The sequence below is a fragment of the Bubalus bubalis genome, chromosome X (assembly GCF_019923935.1).
Source record: "Bubalus bubalis isolate 160015118507 breed Murrah chromosome X, NDDB_SH_1, whole genome shotgun sequence".
Lineage (NCBI taxonomy): Eukaryota > Metazoa > Chordata > Mammalia > Artiodactyla > Bovidae > Bubalus > Bubalus bubalis.
In genome coordinates, this window is record NC_059181.1 from 54,686,286 (window position 1) to 54,706,305 (window position 20,020).

The 20,020-nt window shown below is 40.9% G+C and overlaps 1 protein-coding gene across 1 annotated transcript in view; it reads left to right on the forward strand.

Moving 5' to 3' along the window:
- Positions 1–20,020, forward strand: part of DGKK (diacylglycerol kinase kappa) — a 160,038-nt gene that overhangs the window by 133,182 nt on the left and 6,836 nt on the right. Inside the window, exons 12-16 of the mRNA XM_045164345.1 lie at positions 9,860–9,951; positions 10,835–10,934; positions 11,902–12,121; positions 13,916–14,020; positions 14,653–14,749. Of these exons, the coding sequence (XP_045020280.1) occupies positions 9,860–9,951; positions 10,835–10,934; positions 11,902–12,121; positions 13,916–14,020; positions 14,653–14,749 (614 nt within the window). The remainder of the gene's footprint in view (positions 1–9,859; positions 9,952–10,834; positions 10,935–11,901; positions 12,122–13,915; positions 14,021–14,652; positions 14,750–20,020) is intronic.

Genomic DNA, 20,020 nt, shown 5'->3' on the forward strand with positions numbered 1-20,020 from the left:
TTTTTTAAAAAAAACTTTACATAATTGTATTAGTTTTGCCAAATATCAAAATGAATCCGCCACAGGTATACATGTGTTCCCCATCCTGCACCCTCCTCCCTCCTCCCTCCCCATACTATCCCTCTGGGTCATCCCAGTGCACTAGCCCCAAGCATCCAGTATCGTGCATTGAACCTGGACTGGCAATTCGTTTCATACATGATATTTTACATGTTTCAATGCCATTCTCCCAAATCTTCCCATCCTCTCCCTCTCCCACAGAGTCCATAAGACTGTTCTATACATCAGTGTCTCTTTTGCTGTCTCACATACAGGGTTATTGTTACCATCTTTCTAAATTCCATATACATGCGTTAATATACTGTATTGGTGTTTTTCTTTCTGGCTTATTTCACTCTGTATAATAGGCTCCAGTTTCATCCACCTCATTAGAACTGATTCAAATGTATTCTTTTTAATGGCTGAGTAATACTCCATTGTTTATATGTACCACAGCTTTCTTATCCATTCATCTGCTGATGGACATCTAGGTTGCTTCCATGTCCTGGCTATTATAAATAGTGCTGTGATGAACATTGGGGTACACGTGTCTGTATTTTTCTAGAAATTCATTCATTTCTTCTAGGTTGTCCAATTTGTTGGCATATAACATAGTATTCTCTTATGATTTTTTACATTTTTGTGGTATTAGCTGTTTTGTCTCCTCTTTCATTTTTATTTTATTTGGGTCCTCACTCTTTTTTTCTTGGTGACCCTGGTGAAAAGTTTATCAATTTTATCATTTCAAAGAACCAGTTCTTGGTTTCATTGATCTTTTCTATTGTTTTTTATTTTTTTAATTTATTTATTTTAATTTGAGGCTAATTACAATATTGTGGTGGTTTTTGCTATACATTGACATGAAACTGCCACAGGTGTACATGTGTCTCTATTTTATTTATTTCTTCTCTGATCTTTATTTTTTTTCTTCCTTCTACTGTCTTTGGGTTTTGTTTGTTCTTTTTCTAATGCTTTTAGGTGATAAGATGTTTTATGTAAGATTTTTCTTGTTTCTTGAGAAGGGCCTGTAGTGGCACTAACTTCTCCATTAGAACTGCTTTTGTTGCATCTAATAGATTTTGGAAAATTGTGTTTCCATTTACATTTGTCTTGAGAGACTTTCTGATTTCCTCTTTGCTTTCATCCTGTCCCAGTGGTTTTTAGTAGTGTGTTGTGTAGCCTCCATGTGTTTGTTCTTTTACCATTTTTCTTTTTGTAGTTGATTTCTAGTTTCATACTGTTTTGGTCATAAAAAAATACTTGATATAATTTCTATCTTAAATTTGTTGAGACTTGTTTTGTGGCCCAGCATGTGATCTGTCCTGGAGAACATTCCATAAGCACTTGAGAAGAATGTGTATTCTGCTATTTGGGGATGGAATGTCTTGTAAGACATCTTTTAAGTCCAACTTGTCTATTGTGTCATTTAAGTTCACTGTTGTCTTATTATGTGTCTAGATGATATGTCTATAGATATCAGGGGAGTGTTAAAGTCCTCTGCTAATATTGTATGATTGTCAAATTCTCCCTTTATGTCTGCTAGTATTTGCTTTATATATTTAGGGGATCCTGTGTTAGGTACATACATGTTAACAAGAGTAATAGCTTCTTTATATATTGATCCCTCTGTGATTATATAATGCACTCGTCTTTTGTTATAGCCTTCATTTTAAAGTCTTTTTGTTCTATATGAATACTGATACCCTCACTTTCTAGTCATTAACGATTTCATAAAGTATCTTTTTCCATTCCTTCACTTTCATTCTGTATGTCTTTGGCCCCGAAGAGCTTCCCTTAAACTCTTAGGCAGCATATTAAAGGGTCTTGTTTTTTAATCCAATCAGCAATCCTTTATCTTTTGGAATATTTAGTCTATTGACATTTAAAGTCATTTAAACTAATTATTTATTGGTATGTACTTACTGGGCTTCTCAGGTAGCTCAGCTGTAAAGAATCTGCCTGCAATACAAGAGCTGCAGGAGCCACAGGTTCAATCCCTGTGTTGGGAAGATCCCCTAGGGGGGCATGGCAACCCATTCCAGTATTCTTGCCTGGAAAATCCCATGGACAGAGGAACCTGGCTACAGTCCACGGGATCACAAAGAATTGAACATGACTGAATCACCTTTATTGACTATGCCAAAGCCTTTGACTGTGTGGATCACAATAAACTGTGGAAAATTCTGAAAGAGATGGGAATACCAGACCACCTGATCTGCCTCTTGAGAAACCTATATGCAGGTCAGGAAGCAACAGTTAGAACTGAACATGGAACAACAGACTGGTTCCAAATAGGAAAAGGAGTACGTCAAGGCTGTATATTGTCACCCTGCTTATGTAACTTATATGCAGAGTACATCATGAGAAATGCTGGACTGGAAGAAACACAAGCTGGAATCAAAATTGCAGGGAGAAATATCAATAACCTCAGATATGCAGATGACACCACCCTTATGGCAGAAAGTGAAGAGGAACTAAAAAGCCTCTTGATGAAAGTGAAAGTGGAGAGTGAAAAAGTTGGCTTAAAGCTCAACATTCAGAAAACGAAGATCATGGCATCTGGTCCCATCACTATATGGGAAATAGATGGGGAAACAGTGGAAACAGTGTCAGACTTTATTTTTCTGGGCTCCAAAATCACTACAGATGGTGACTGCAGCCATGAAATTAAAAGATGCTTACTCCTTGGAAGGAAAGTTATGACCAACCTAGATAGCATATTCAAAAGCAGAGACATTCCTTTGCCAACAAAGGTCCATCTAGTCAAGGCTGTGGTTTTTCCAGTGGTCATGTATGGATGTGAGAGTTGGACGGTGAAGAAGGCTGAGCACCAAAGAATTGATGCTTTTGAACTGTGGTGTTGGAGAAGACTCTTGAGAGTCCCTTGGACTGCAAGGAGATCCAACCAGTCTATTCTGAAGATCAGCCCTGGGATTTCTTTGGAAGGAATGATGCTAAAGCTGAAACTCCAGTACTTTGGCCACCTCATGCGAAGAGTTGACTCATTAGAAAAGACTCTGATGCTGGGAGGGATTGGGGGAAAGAGGAGAAGGGGACGACAGAGGACGAGATGGCTGCATTGCATCACTAACTCGATAGACGTGAGTCTGAGTGAACTCCGGGAGTTGGTGATGGACAGGGAGGCCTGGCGTGCTTCGATTCATGGGGTCGCAAAGAGTCGGACACGACTGAGCGACTGATCTCATCTGAAGCACCTTAGTACAGCACAGCACATGTACTTGTTTTCATTCTATTACTTGTTTTCCAGTTGTTTTTATAGTTCTCTGTTTATTTCTTCTGTTTCTCCCACTGTGGTTTAATGATTTTCTTAGGTAGTATGCTTAGGTTCCTTTCTGTTTGGTTTTTGTATGTCTTTTGCAGGTTCCTGATTTGTGGTTACCATGGGGTTCAAATATGTTGACTCATAATTATATCTATGTGATTTTTTAAAATTTATTTACTTTCAGTTCAGTTCAGTAACTCAGTCATGTCCGACTCTTTGTAATCCCATGAATCACAGCACTCCAGGCCTCCATGTCCATCACCAACTCCCGGAGTTCACTCAGACTCACGTCCATCGAGTCAGTGATGCCATCCAGCCATCTCATCCTCTGTCGTCCCCTTTTCCTCCTGCCCCCAATCCCTCCCAGCATCAGAGTCTTTTCCAATGAGTCAACTCTTCACATGAGATGGCCAAAGTACTGGAATTTCAGCTTTAGCATCATTCCTTCCAAAGAAATCCCAGGGCTGATCTCCTTCAGAATGGACTGGTTGGATCTCCTTGCAGTCCAAGGGACTCTCAAGAGTCTTCTCCAACATCACAGTTCAAAAGCATCAATTCTTCGGTGCTCAGCCTTCTTCACAGTCCAACTTTCACATCCATACATGACCACTGGAAAAAACATAGCCTTGACTAGACGGACCTCTGTTGGCAAAGTAATGTCTCTGCTTTTCAATATGCTGTCTAGTTTGGTCATAACTTTTCTTCCAAGGAGTAAGCGTCTTTTAATCTCATGGCTGCAGTCACCATCTGTAGTGATTTTGGAGCCCAAAAAGATAAAGTCAGCCACTGTTTCCACTGTTTCCCCGTCTATTTCCCATGAAGTGATGGGACCAGATGCCATGATCTACGTTTTCTGAATGTTGAGTTTTAAGCCAACTTTTTCACTCTCCTCTTTCATTTTCATGCATAGGCTTTTTAGTGCCTCTTCACTTTCTGCCATAAGGGTGGTGTCATCTGCATATCTGAGGTTATTGATATTTCTCCTGGCAATCTTGATTCCAGCTTGTGCTTCTTCCAGCCCAGTGTTTCTCACGATGTACTATGCATATAAGTTAAATAAGCAGGGTGACAATATACAGCCTTGACGTACTCCTTTTCCTATTTGGAACCAGTCTGTTGTTCCATGTCCAGTTCTAACTGTTGCTTCCTGACCTGCATACAAATTTCTCAAGAGGCAGGTCAGGTGGTCTGGTATTCCCATCTCTTTCAGAATTTTCCGCAGTTGATTGTGATCCACACAGTCAAAGGCTTTGGCATAGTCAATAAAGCAGAAATAGATGTTTTTCTGGAACTCTCTTGCTTTTTCAATGATCCATCAGATGTTGGCAATTTGATCTCTGGTTCCTCTGCCTTTTCTAAAACCAGCTTGAACATCTGGAAGTTCACAGTTCACGTATTGCTGAAGCCTGGCTTGGAGAATTTTGAGCATTACTTTACTAGCGTGTGAAATGAGTGCAATTGTGCGGTAGTTTGAGCATTCTTTGGCATTGCCTTTCTTTGGGATTGGAATGAAAACGGACCTTTTCCAGTCCTGTGGCCACTGCTGAGTTTTCCAAATTTGCTGGCATATTGAGTGGCTAATTACTTTACAATACTGTATTGGTTTTGCCATACATCAACATGAATCCGCCACGGGGGTACACGTGTTCCCCATCCTGAACCCCCCTCCTACCTCCCTCCCTGTACCATCCCTCTGGGTCATCCCAGTGCACCAGCCCCAAGCATCCTGTGTCCTGCATTGAACCTGGACTGGCGATTTGTTTCATATATGATACTATACATGTTTCAATACCATTCTCCCAAATCATCCCACCCTCTCCCTCTCCCACAGAGTCCAAAAGACTGTTCTATACATCTGTGTCTCTTTTGCTGTCTCACATACAGGGTTATCGTTACCATCTTTCTAAATTCCATATATATGCGTTAGTATACTGTATTGGTGTTATTCTTTCTGGCTTACTTCACTCTGTATAATCGGCTCCAGTTTCAACCATCTCATTAGAACTGATTCAAATGTATTCTTTTTAATGGCTGAGTAATACTCCATTGTGTATATGTACCACAGCTTTCTTATCCACTCATCTGCTGATGGACATCTAGGTTGCTTCCATGTCCTGGCTATTATAAACAGTGCTGCGATGAACATTGGGGTACACGTGTCTCTTTTAATTCTGGTTTCCTCGGTGTGTATGCCCAGCAGTGGGATTGCTGGGTCATATGGCAGTTCTATTTCCAGTTTTTTAAGGAATTTCCACACTGTTCTCCATAGTGGTTGTACTTGTTTGCATTCCCACCAACAGTGTAAGAGAGTTCCCTTTTCTCCACATCCTCTCCAGCATTTATTGCTTGTAGACTTTTGGATCGCAGCCATTCTGACTAGAGTGAAATTGTACCTCATTGTGGTTTTGATTTGCATTTCTCTGATAATGAGTGATGTTGAGCATCTTTTCTGTGTTTGTTAGCCATCTGTATGTCTTCTTTGGAGAAATGTCTGTTTAGTTCTTTGGCCTATTTTTTGATTGGGTCATTTATTTTTCTGGAATTGAGCTGCAGGAGTTGCTTGAATATTTTTGAGATTAGTTGTTTGTCAGTTGCTTCATTTGCTATTATTTTCTCCCATTCTGAAGGCTGTCTTTTCACCTTGCTTATACTTTCTTTTGTTGTGCAGAAGCTTTTACTTTTAATTAGATCCCATTTGTTTATTTTTGCTTTTATTCCCAATATTCTGGGAGGTGGGTCATAGAGGATCCTGCTGTGATTTATGTCGGAGAGTGTGATTTTAACTGATAGTCATTTAAGTTTAAACACATTTTAAAAGATCTACATTTTAATTCCCTTCCCCAACATTTTGTATTTTTTTAAATCATATTTTACATCTTTACATTTTTTTCCTTCACTGTTTAATTTCTTTATAGTTGATTTTACAATTTTTCCTTCTTCAGGGGATCTTCCTGACCCAGGGTTCAAAACCCATATCTCCTGAGTTGGCAAGCGGATTCTTTACCACTGAGCCACCAAGGAAGCCCTTTTAATCTATGTGCTTGCTTATTTAGGTTATCTTAAATCCTTTCCTATTTTGGAGTTTCCCTTTCCTATAGATTCTTACTTCTTTTTCATTTGGAGTAGGACATTTCTTTTAGAGTAGGTTTAGTATTGCTCATTTATTTTGGTTTTTGCTAGTTTGAAGAGGTCTTTATCTCTCCTAAATAATAACCTTGCTGGGCAGAGTATCCTAGGTAGCAGGTTTTTCCTTCTCAGTATTTTGAATATTTCTTATCATACACTTCTGGCCTGCAACATTTCTCTAAAGAAATCAGCTGATAGCCTTATGGGGGTTTACTTGTAACTGACTATTTTTCTCTTGCTGCCATTAGAATTTGTTTTGACATTTTAATTATATGTCTTGGTGTGGATCTGCTTGGGTTCATCTTATTTGGGAACTTTTGTGCTTCTTATACCTGGATATCTGTTTCTTTTTTCAGGCTTGGGAAGTTTTCAGCCATAATTTCATTTAATACATTTTCAACCCCCTTCTCTCTCTCTTTTTCCCTTCTGCAATGCCTATAATGTGAAAAAGTCACATATATATATATATATATATATGGACTACATATCAGGCAAGCAAGTTTTCATGGGCTCCTTCCAAGCAAAGTCCAGGCTTCCCTGCAGCCCTTCTATTAGTCCCACTGACCCTCCAACCAGCCCAGGAGGCTGGTCTCCCCTTTGCTGAACCCCAGGGATGGAATACCTGCTATATATAGCTCCTGCTATATCTATATATACAGATATCTCCATATACAAAAATCCACTTATAAAAGTTCCTTTTAAGTGTGTGCTCTTCCCCCTCCCAGCACTGGCACCCTCACCCAAGTACAACAGTGCTGGAGCAAGAGGGGCTAGTGTGGGTATTCAGCAGGGGTGGAGGGATGGGCTGTGGTGGTCTGGCTGCCATCAGAGATCTTGTCTGCCTCTGATGCTTCAACTTAGCAACTGCCAGTAGTCGATGCCCTCTCCCTGCTCAGATGCCACTTAAGGTTTTATCCACCATAGCATCTTTTTTACTTATTTATTTTATTTACAATATTTCAGGTGTACAGCAAAGTTTTATACACACACACATTCTATTTTCAGATTCTTCTCCATTGTAGGTAGTTACACCATAGCAATGTTAAAAAGCAGAGACATTACTTTGCCAACAGAGGTCCGTCTAGTCAAGGCTATGGTTTTTCCAGTGTCATGTATGGATGTGAGAGTTGGACTGTGAAGAAAGCTGAGCGCCGAAGAATTGATGCTTTTGAACTGTGGTGTTGGAGAAGACTCTTGAGAGTCCCTTGGACTGCAAGGAGATCCAGCCAGTCCATTCTAAAGGAGATCAGTCCTGGGTGTTCATTGGAAGGACTGATGCTGAAGCTGAAACTCCAATACTTTGGCCACCTCATGCGAAGAGTTGACTCATTGGAAAAGACTGATGCTGGGAGGGATTGGGGGCAGGAGGAGAAGGGGACGACAGAGGATGAAATGGCTGGATGGCATCACCAACTCGATGGACATGAGTTTGAGTAAACTCCGGGAGTTGGTGATGGACATGGAGGCCTGGCGTGCTGCGATTCATGGGGTCACAAAGAGTCGGACATGACTGAGCGACTGAACTGAACTGACACCATAGCATCTTACTGCAAAGGTTTTTCCTTGTTGTGGCAGCCCTTAGTCCTGTATGGAGCTGCTAATGGTGCTAGAGCATTTGCTTGGCTCAGGCTGGGGCACACACCAGAATGGTCAGAGGAAACCAGTCAGCCCTGGGTGGTTTCACCCACCATTTCTACACTGCTTAGGGAGCTAGTAAGTGTTCGTGGGCTCCTTCCAAGCAGAGTCCAGGCTTCCCTGTAGCCCTCCTATTAGTCCAACTGACCCTCCAACCAGCCAAGGGGGCTCGTCTCCCCTTTGCTGAACCCTGGGGATGGAATGCCTGATATGTAGCTCTCACTGCTCGCTCCCCAGGGAGGGCATGTACCCATGTAGTCTCCCTTTTTCTACACATCCCCTCGTAGGGACACATCCCATCATGATCGATTCTCTTCCCTCCTATGTGATTCTGTGTGGATCTTTCTTATAGCCTTGGCTATATAGGAGTCTTTCTGCCAGTCTCCTGTTAGTTTTCAGTGATAATTGTTCCACATGTAGATGTATTTTTGATATATTCATGGGGGAAGCTGAGTTCCATATCCCCCTACTCTGCCTTCTTGATTTGAATCCCTCTGAGTCTAGGTTTCTTACAGCCTTCATATTAGTCCCACTGGTTTTCTAACCCGCTTAAGGGACCTGTCTTCCTGGTGTCAAACTCCAGGGATGTGGCGCCCAATATGTGGCTTGAACTGCTCACTCCCCAGGGAAGCTCTCTGCCTTTGTAATGCTCTTCATCTTCTATGCCCCCCACCAAGGGCACAGGTCCCAACATGATTGCTACTCCTCCATTCCTACCGGATTCTGTATGGCTCTTTATTATAGCCTTGGTTGTACAAAAGTCTTTCTGCCAGTCTCCAATTCGTTTTCAGTGATACTTTCTCCACATTTAGATGTATTTTTCATGTTCACTGTGGAAGTGAATTCCATGTCCTCCTAATCTGTCTTGATCTCTCCCAGGAAATTTGAACTTTTATCCTAAGAACAGTAAGAATTATAGAAGAACACTTTCTTATTTTATTATGAAATTTTCAAACATATAGGAAATTTTGAATGGTAGATTCTACCATTGATATTTCACTATACTTTATCTATATCTATCCATCTATCTATTCCACTATCTAATAGAAAGGTGTTAAGCAGAATATTTCCATGGTATATGGAGAAACAATTGAAGGAATAAAGCATAGAAGCAAGGAAAAAAGATAAGCAGTGCTAAAATTGTCTAGGCAAAATATGATGGTGATTTGGACTGCTGAAGTGGTAATAGGGCATATTTAAAACATATTTAAGTGATAGAATCATCAGATCTTGGTATATATTTCAATACAGAGGGTGATAGAGAGGGGTGAGATAAGTTATAGTTAGGAGTGCAGACTCAAGAACCAGACTACCTGGAATCAAATCTTGTCTCTACCATTTAACAGCTCTCCCTCTCCTATGCCTCAGTTTTCTGTTGGGTGAAATGGGGATAATAATCCTTATTTCATAGGACTCTTATAAAGGTATATATATATATATATATATAAACAGAGCCTGGCTCATAGCAAGTTCTATATAAGTGGATGCTGTTATTATTTTTCCCTGGAGAAAGAAATGGCAACCCACTCTAGTATTCTTGCCTGGAGTCTTCAGGCAAGAGATGTAAATAATATACATCTCTTATTTTTAGAGTAACCACAGATCTAAGATCATCTGTGGAGATTTTCAATGAGAATTCTTTTTAAGTGTATTATTTTCAAAGAAGCAGCTGTGTTGCTGGTAAAGCATCAGTAGGAAATAATGAGGGGTGGGGATGTGTAGCACACTATGACACAGTGCTAAGATTCCAGGGCTGAACACTCATTTTCTCCCTAGGCTGCTGCCATCCAACACTTAGAATCTGCATCCGCTGAGTTAAACAAAATCCTGAAGGCCAAGTACCCGACAGAGACGATTATCGCAACCAGGTCAGTCTTCCTTTGCCTCTCAACCTTTTGGGGTGTTTTTTCTCATAGGCTGTTCCATCAGTCAGAGATGGTGCTCATTTTAATAGCTTGGGGGTTGAGGTCAAAGAAAGCATATGTTTACCTTCCCAAATCAAATTTCTTCTAACTCAAACCTCCTGAGTGGGAAGTTTATGAAAAACAAATTTTTAAAAAAGATGAGATTGGGGTGAGGGCTCCTGCTACTCCAAAATGACAAAATTGCAAACCACAGATTTGGAAGAGGGGTTACAGAAGGGAAACACAACATTCCATACCACTCAAGAGCATAGCATAGCTCCCTCTAGTAGGGATACCTTTTCCATCTAATACCTGGAAAACTCACTGTGGTGCCTACTACTGCTGCTTTCTCATAGCTGAGCAACACATTCTCCTCTTCTAAATATGTGGGCCATTCATTCCTCCTGGGACTCTGGTGGAGTCCTTCCAAGTCTACCACATTCTTTTTTGAGAAACAGTCCCTACATGGGCCATAATACCAAAGTCATTATATTTCTACTAAATTAGCTGGGTCCTTGAACCATAGTTGATTTGACCCAGAATGAAATCCGGACCCAAGTTATACCAATTGAATTCTGTTTTCTGGAAATTTGGAATTTGGGCTAAGAAATGTTAGTTAAACTCTCTTAGGTACTGGCATATTTGCCCAAATGCACATGAAGAATCAGAATAAACAAAGAGAGGAGAGGGAGTTGGGAGAGAGGGACAAGGAGAAGGAGAAAGGAGAGATCAGAAAAGAGAGAGGGAGAAGGAAGAGGAGGAAGATGGAAACTAATGACATTATAAGACAGAAGGGCTCTGGACCTCATGTCCATGTCACATTGTGCCATCTATCTTATCTTTCCAGATTCCTGTGCTCAGCAGTGGAAGATTTTGTGGTTGATATTGTAAAGGCCTGGAGCCGGATAAAGCAGAACAATACAGCAATTGAGTCTGTCATTTTGAAAGTAAGTTTCCATCCTTTTGTCTTGTACTCTTTGTGGCAAAAGCCCCATTTTTTAATAAAAGCAAATGTCCCTCTCACTAGGAAACGTTAAAGGGCAAGGAGAAGCAGCTGGTAAGCCTCCCTGATGGTGAAAATCCTCACTGAACTTCCACCTTTCACCAAATAGAGTGGCACTGTACATGCTTATCCATGTACCATGTACCTAAGCATCTGTTAAGCATCTGTACACACCTAGACACAAGCATATACCAACATGTATGCACATGGCTGTATACCAGAACATTCTTGAAACTACATACGAATACATGCTAGAAATACACCCATGGTCACCGCTATGATAACAGTAACAATAATAGCTAATACTTCTATAGCACTTATTCTGTGCCAGGAACTGTTCTAAGCACTTATAATGTATTCACTTATTTAATCTTCACAACTTCTCAAGAATATAAAAGCACAACAAGATTAAGTTACTTGCCTCAGTTCACAAACTATTAAGTGATGGAGCTGGGAATCAGGCCATAATCATGCAGTACATCCCCAAACATACACACAGACAAAAGCAGATACCAGGCACCCATGCAGAGCCACATCCGTATCCATAGGAGCATGCCCATGAAAACACCAATCCAGAAACGTTTGTTTATCTTTCCTCAATCTTGCTATATTGTATATCATTTTACAGACCATTTGGACATGAGAAAGACTAGGCAACGTACATTGGTGCCTGCAGCTGCTCAGAAACAAATGATGTCTCTTTAACCCCCTAACACTCTTTGGCTCCTATCACATCTACCCAAAATTTCTTTCCCTAAACTTTCATCTCCCCACATTTAGCTTCCTATGCTCAGTGTCCTGGCCAACTGTTACCCTTCTGCACTTCTCTCCATGCTATCTAACTATTCATTCTGTCCTTTCAAGCATGAATTTCTCACAACAATGCCCTGTCTGTCTCATTCCCTATATAGAGTGACTTAATGTACGACAAGCTCAGTGTCCTGATTGATATCCTTGCTGAGGATGCAGCAGTTGAGAAGAGTGCCAAAGCACATAAAGAAAGTGCCAAGGCAGATGGAAAGCCCTCCATCCCTCAAATAGACCACATAGCCAAGTGCAAGTTGGAGCTGGCAACAAAGGCCCAGAATCTCCAAAAGTCATTGAAACTCATCATATTCCAAGTTGAACAAGGTAAAGTTTCCAGGGTTGTGCTGACTGAGGGAGGGGAAAGAGAAGGTTCCTGTGGATGGTTACTGATCTACCTCACTCTGGGTCTTCTATTTGACACCACTACCCAAACTTGACTAGATTCTGCATTCGTAAAGCATCAAAAAAGTCCTCAGACTGACTTTGAAAAGCCTCACTCCTGATAAGCTGCCCCTTTGGCACCTTCTACCTCACAGGGACTAAACTCTTGCTACTTATTTATTTTTGTAACTAACACTCATCCTAAACAATTACAGCTGCTTAGAGGCTTGGCTCAAAGCTCTGTCAGCTTCCACCTCCAGCCATGGAATTTTTTTCCACCTGCTCCTATCCCCTTCCAACCACTGAGCCTATGATGATTCTAGAAAGAAAACAGTGTTCATCTCTGCATGTCTTACACAGTATTCATCAGGCACAAGGGCCCTGAGAGTGGTCCTGGCAGCTCTGGCATTGATTGCCATTTCCCATAATTCAGGACAACCTACAAGCTTCCAACTGAGTATGAAAGCTCTTTCAATTCCTCCAACTTCTTAATTTAACATTCTGGTTTCCATTTCTTCTCACAATGCTTCTTTGAAAAACAGATCAGAAAATTATGTTAACACCAAGTGTGTTCTGCCTGAGCTATTGGAATTGAGCAGTAGTTCGTGTAGCAAGGAAGTCCCTTTGGCTGGCCTTTAGCTTTTACCTATGGTACCTTCTCCTGCCTTGGTGCATGTAGGTACAACCTCAGCCAAGTTTCTAAGAAAAAAAAAAAAGGAAATATCCCTTCTGCAGTGTGAAATAACCAAAGAGCCTATTTGCCTCTATTTCTGTAGGTAGTTTCCATGGGGGCTTCCCAGGTAGCGCTAATGGTAAATAACCCGCCTGCCAATGAAGGAGACACAAGAGATGTGGGTTCGACCCCTGGGTCAGGAAGATCCCTTGGAGGAGGGCATGGCAACCCACTCCAGGATTCTTGCCTGAAGAATCCCATGGACAGAGGAACCTGCCGGGCTACAGTTCATAGGGTCACAAAGAGTCAGACACGACTGAAGTGACTTAGCATGCACGCATGCACAGTTTCCAAGGAGCAGGGATCAGATCAATCTGATGTAGCCATAACACTGTCACGACTAGTACTCAGCCTGCTCCATTAATACATAAGTCAGGTTTAGAAGTATAGCTTGTGGCCATGGGACAGAGAAAGGCACCCCTGGGTAGGATAGGGATTGAACCTATAGGCTTTGGCATAAGCCAAGCACCTGAGCTATGTGATATTAATATATAGGTTGGTGAAAGGAAGGCGACTTCTCAAATATTCTGGGTATTGGTGACACATTTGAGTGAAAGAAAGCCATGGTCCTAGAGGGTTAAGTTTAGAACAAAGGGCACATGAGTAAATGAATTGCAAATAGGATGAAAATGGAGTTAGAAGAGCAGAGGGTTTCCTATCCTGCTCCACCTACCCCTGGCCCCAAGCTTCTACTCATAACCACATTTACTGGGTGACGGGAAAAGAGTAACAAGTAAAACAGAGAAAGCTCAAGCATGGACATAAAGAAACGTGCCAATCCTATAGAAAAAAACTGAAAACATAAACAGCATCATGGAGCAGAGGTGGTGATCAAATGGGAGTCTCCGTTGTCTCCCCATACACTGACTGGTGTTAACAAAAGAGATGCTCAAGAAACATGACCAATCCTCCTTTTCTCCTTTCCTCCCTCTGTCCCCCCTCCTTCCTCCCCTTTCTTCCTTCCAACCCTCCTTCCCTCCTTCCTTCCATTTTTTTCTCTGTAGTTCTTGATGAGCAAAGCCGACAGACAATATCGGTTAAGAACTTCAGTTCAACTTTCTTCCTAGAAGATGATTCAGAAGATAATAACCAGATGAGCCCAAGACACCGTAAGAATCTTTCTCCTTTTATTCTATGCTTCATCTCTGTCTTCTAGTTCTCAGAGAATATATCTTTAGTATTTTCATGCATCTTCCTTTTGCCTTAATCCTATTCTGCCATGTGGCTCAGCTGGTAAAGAATCCACCTGCAATGCAGGAGACCTGGGTTTGATCCCTGGGTTGGAGAAGGGAAAGGCTACCCACTCCAGTATTCTGGCCTGGAGAATTCCATGGACTACAGTCCATGGGGTTGCAAAGAGTCGGACATGACTTATCAATGTTCGCTTTCACTTATTCTGCCATAGAGATCCCTCCTTCTTCTCCAGAAACCCTACACTATAAGGCCCCATGCCTATCTCCAGAAGTAATGACTCCATTAGGTTCTTTGAAAAGGCCTGATGAAACCCAAGATTTGAAGCTGTTTCCCTGCCAGCAAGCAGTCTTCCCAGCCTTATTATTCTCTCAGTGGAAGTCCCTGTCCATCCAAGATGATCCCTCTTTGGAATGAGAACCCTGAATATTATCTAAAAGAAAGTCATTGAGCTTGACTCTGTTCCAACAGAGAAAGTAGGGTGAAATAAAAGTAGGGGAAGGGCTTTCTTTTTTGTATCTGACACCAAGGTGCTATCTTTTGTGTCTAGGTTCTCGTCTTGGTACTCTGTCTTCTATATCTTCTCTCAAAAGTGAAGACCTAGAAAACCTCAATTTGGAGCACTTACATTTTACACCTGAAACTATGTAAGTATTTATAGACCTATTACCTTTCTATGGCTTCTTCCTTTCTCTGGTTGAGAGAGTAGAATAAGGATACCTAGAGTCAGATGCTGACTCACTAATTGTGTGACTTTACACAAATAGTTCAACCAAACCTCAGTTTCCTCACATATAATATGGAGATAATTGTAGAACTTGTCACATAGGTTTGTTGTATTTATTGAGTTTATTTATCCAAAGTACTTACATTGCTCAGTCTTTGGCATCCATAGTTAGGTTTATATGTATTATAGTTGTTATTATTATTATCACAGCTTCATTCATTTCAAAGGACCTGTTTTTCACTGTTGCCTTTGATAGTAAACAACTGAAGTTGCTAAGAAATAAGTGGGCATTTAGGGGACTAGGAAACAAATGTAAAGACATTTGTCTCAGCAACCCTACCTCTTTAGAATACTCCCAGTAGCCAAGTTCCAACACACTCACTCATTTTGAGTTCCATTAAGAAGATTGGTGATATCAGTCAAAGAAACCCCAATATCTGGACTATAGTCAAGGGAGGCAAATCTTACATGAAAGATGTAGGGTCAGTTTAGTAGTGAATTATAAAAAATCTGTGATTAAGTAGCTAAACTACCTATTTTTAGTTTCTTGAAAGACAGTTAGCAATTATATGTTTTCTACAGCTTCCCCCCATTTTCAACTCCCACTTCCCTCCACTTTGCCACTGGCTTAAGTTCATATCTGAGACCTCAGTGAACTTATCACTTTGATCAATGGTGTGCTGAAAAATATTTAACAACCAGCTCCCGGGGTGGGTGCAGGTGGGAAGTCCTGATTTATTCCTGTTATATACCTTCCCATTATGGCTTATTTCAAGCTACTGATACAATGTCATTGATTGCAGAGTTGGGAATTATAGGCATAATCAGCTTACATAAGCTAATATGAACTGCCTCCAGCACACCACTGGTTTTAATGGATGGATGCAAAAGAATCAAATAAACTGCTTGTTTTGTTTGTTTGTTTTTGTTCTACATATATCTACCTTCTTTTATAAGGTTTTCCCCCCTCAAATGTGTGGTCACTTTGCCCTTGGATGTGAAAGTGCTAAAAGGAGTTCAGAATCTCTAAAAACAGTAATACAGAGTTTCCTCTCATCATACATTTTAATATGCACTGTTTATAATAGCCAGGACATGGAAGCAACCTAGATGTCCATCAGCAGATGAATGGATAAGAAAGCTGTGGTACATATAAACAATGGAGTATTACTCAGCCATTAAAAAGAATACATTTGAATCAGTTCTAATGAGGTGGATGAAACTGGAGCCTATTATACAGAGTGAAGTAAGCCAGAAAGAAAAACACCAATATAGTATACTAACGCATGTATATGGAATTTAGAAAGATGGTAACGATAACCCTGTATGCAAGACAGCAAAAGAGACACAGATGTATAGAACAGTCTTTTGGACTCTGTGGGAGAGGGAGAAGGAGAGGGTGGGAAGATTTGGGAGAATGGCATTGAAACATGTATAATATCATAAATGAATCGCCAGTCCAGGTTTGATGCAGGATATAGGATGCTTGGGGCTGGTGCACTGGGATGACCCAGAGGGATGGCATGGGGAGGGAGGTGGGAGGGGGGTTCAGGATGGGGAGCACGTGTACACCCATGGCAGATTCATGTTGATGTATGGCAAAACCAATACAATATTGTAATTAGCCTCCAATCAAAATAAATAAATTTAAAATTTAAAAAAATGAAATACTTGAAGGTTCTTTTTGGGAATAAGTCAATGACTCTTATTTCCCTCTAGTTTATGTGGAGAAAATATTGGCCACTCATATCTGACAGTCTCCAAAGATGACTTCTTCATTATGAGTCTCAATCCCACTGAACCCTCCCAGCTGGCTGGGTATCCTCTCTTACAGCTAATAAGCTACTTGTTAACTAAATAGGATGTCTACATGTGCCTCTCAAGAATATTAAGCCTTGTATCCAATGTAGAATAGGCCTTCTTTCATTGGTTTTGAACATTCAGATAAAGTCTGCAGCCCAGTGATAATAGCACTTCTTTCCTATACCAATGTCTACTCTTCTCTTCCCTTTGGCTAATTTCAGACGCTTCAAAGAAAAGCGTGTCATGAACAACTATTTTGGAATTGGACTAGATGCTAAAATTTCTCTGGAATTCAACACCAGAAGAGATGAACACCCAGGACAATACAAGTAAGGAAAAGAAACTTCCCTGCCCACATGCAAACACACAATCACAATACACACATGTACTCCTACATCCCCCACATCACAAACAACAACAGAACTCTTTTGAAAAGTAAAGAGTCCGTCATTTGAAAGTAAAACATTAGTCCGAAGCTTAGCCTAATAAGACAGCTTGCCGCAAATGTTGACCAAATCTGTGATGACGGCACTGGTATTCTGAACTTGGAGCCATCTTCATGGTCTTGACCTGTGGACTGCTGTGTAAATACAGCTAACTGTGTTACTGTTAGTGAAAACAGATTACATTGACTTGATTCAGCCAATTCTCTATCTTTGTTCTGTCTCTGAGAATTTGACAAGGTCCTAGTAGTAGTTTCAGGTCTGCTTTTGCTTGGCAAGGCTGCAAAGTATCAAAGATCACTCTACTAGTTCTTAGGGTTCCTAACCTGGTTCCCCTGGACCTACTGATTTTACCCCATTCAGGGCTGGCCTGCTTGGCACCTTCCAGTATTTTTGTACTGCAGATATACCCTAAGGCAGCCTCAGAGTTCTTCTGGTGGATTGAAATTAGGAAGAAAAATAAGCCCCTCCTCCATCCACCATCATCACCCCTGCCACCTGCCACCAGAACTTCTTTCTCACAGCAGGTCTGGGCTGAGAAACAAGTACTTTATCAGATAAGTGTTTTGAAAATATTGTTTCCCAGTTGCTTGTCTTTTTTGTTGTTATTGCTTGTCTTTTCATTTAATGGTATCTTATGATATACAAAAGTTTTGAATTTTGATGAGTTCCTATTAATTGATTTATTTTTTTTTTTACGGACCATGATTTTGATGCTGTATCTAAGAAATCTTTGCCTAACCCAAGGTCTTAAAAATTTACTCTGTTTTCTTCCAAAATTATTGTTTTTTCTCTTACCTTTAAGTCTGTGACCTGCTTCGAGTTAATTTTTATGTGTGGTGTTAGGTAAGAACCTAGTTCATCTTTTTGCACATGGATATCCAATTATCACAACACCATTTTTTAAAACTATCCTTTGAATTGTATTTCCCCCAACAAATTGTGTTGGCACCTTTGTCAAAAATTGCTTGACCCTAAATATAAATGTTTTTTCCCTAGACTCTCATGTATGTTCCGCTGATCTATGTATCTATCCTATGCAAGCACCACACTGTCTTGATAACTGTAGCTTTATAGTAAGTTTGGAAATTGGGAGATGAAAGTCCTCCAACTTTGTTCTTTTTTAAGAATGGTCTTAGTTGTTCTAGGTATTTTGCATTTCCATATAACTAAGCTCTGATTTTTAATAGATGAGGAAACTAAAGTGTCCAGAGAACTTATGGTTTAAAGCAGAGTGCAAATAATTTTGTGCTAGCCTTGTTACATTTCAAAACCCATGCCTTGTGGTGGCTCATTTCTGTGACTCTACTTTGAAAGTTCAGAGTAGATTCTATCCAGCCTTTCTAGGGATTGTGAGTATCCTGCCTGCTTTTATCAGAGACTCTACAGTGAGCAGGACCTTGTTCTTCCCACCTCCACCACAAGTCTCCCGATATCCTTGCCTGTCCCATACTCTCTCCACTGGGCCCTCCTCTACAGTCTGTCTAGTAAGCTTAGCTCTATTCTATAGCACTGAATTAAGTGTTTAGCCTTTGACTGTGTGGATCACAACAAACTGTGGAAAATTCTTAAAGAGACGGGAATACCAGACCACCTGACCTGCCTCCTGAGAAATCTGTATGCAGGTCAAGAAGCAACAGTTAGAACTGGACATGGAACAACAGGGTGGTTCCAAATCAGGAAAGGAGTACATCAAGGCTGTATATTGTCACCCTGCTTATTTAACTTATATGCAGAGTATATCATGCTAAATGCTGGGCTGGATGAAGCACAAGCTGGAATCAAGATTGCCAGGAGAATATCAATAACCTCAGATAGGCAGATGACACCATCCTTATGGCAGAAAGTGAATAAGAACTAAAGAGCCTCTTGATGAAAGTGAAAGAAGAGAGTGAAAAAGCTGGCTTAAAACTCAACACTTAGAAAACTAAGATCATGGCATCCAGTCCCATCACTTCATGGCAAATAGATGGGGAAACAGTGGAAACAGTGTCAGACTTTATTTTCTTGGGCTCCAAAATCACTGCAGATGGTGACTGCAGCCATGAAATTAAAAGACGCTTGCTCCTTGGAAGAAAATCTATGACAAACCTAGACAGCATATTAAAAAACAGAGACATTACTTCGCCAACAAAGGTCCATCTAGTCAAAGGTATGGTTTTTCCAGTAGTCATGTATGGTGAGAGTTGGGCTATAAAGAAAGCTGAGTGCCAAAGAATTGATGCTTTTGAACTGTGGTGTTGGAGAAGACTCTTGAGAGTCCCTTGGACTGCAAGGAGATCCAACCAGTCCATCCTAAAGGAAATCAGTCCTGAATATTCATTGGAAAGAATGATGCCGAAGCTGAAACTCCAATACTTTGGCCACCTGATGCAAAGAACTGACTCATTGGAAAAGACCCTGATGCTGGGAAAGATTGAAGGCAGAAGAAGAAGGGGATGAGATGGTTGGATATAGCATCACCGACTCGATGGACATGAATTTGAGTAAGCCCCAGGATTTGGTGATGGATAGGGAAGCCTGGCGTGTTGCAGTCCATGGGTTCTCAAAGAGTCAGACATGACTGAGCAACTGAACTGAACTGAAGTCTTTGAGATACAGGTCTTACAAAATCCCTCCACTTTGCCAGAAAAGTTATGCTTCAAAGAAACTGCAGTCTGTCACATATTTCAAATGAAATTGATTCCAAGAGGCTAAAATCTTGATTTCCCAGAGTGGCACTTGCTGGCATGTACCAGCCAGTTGGGCTTCCTAGGTGATGCAAGTGGTAAAGAAACCAGTGCAGGAGACATAAGAGAAGCAGGCTCGATCCCAGGGTCAGGAAGATCCCCTGGAGGAGGGCATGGTAACCCACTCAAGTATTTTTGCCTGGAGAACCTCATGGGCAGAGGAAGTTGGTTGGCTACTGTTCAAAGGATTGCAAAGAGTCAGAAACAACTGAAGTG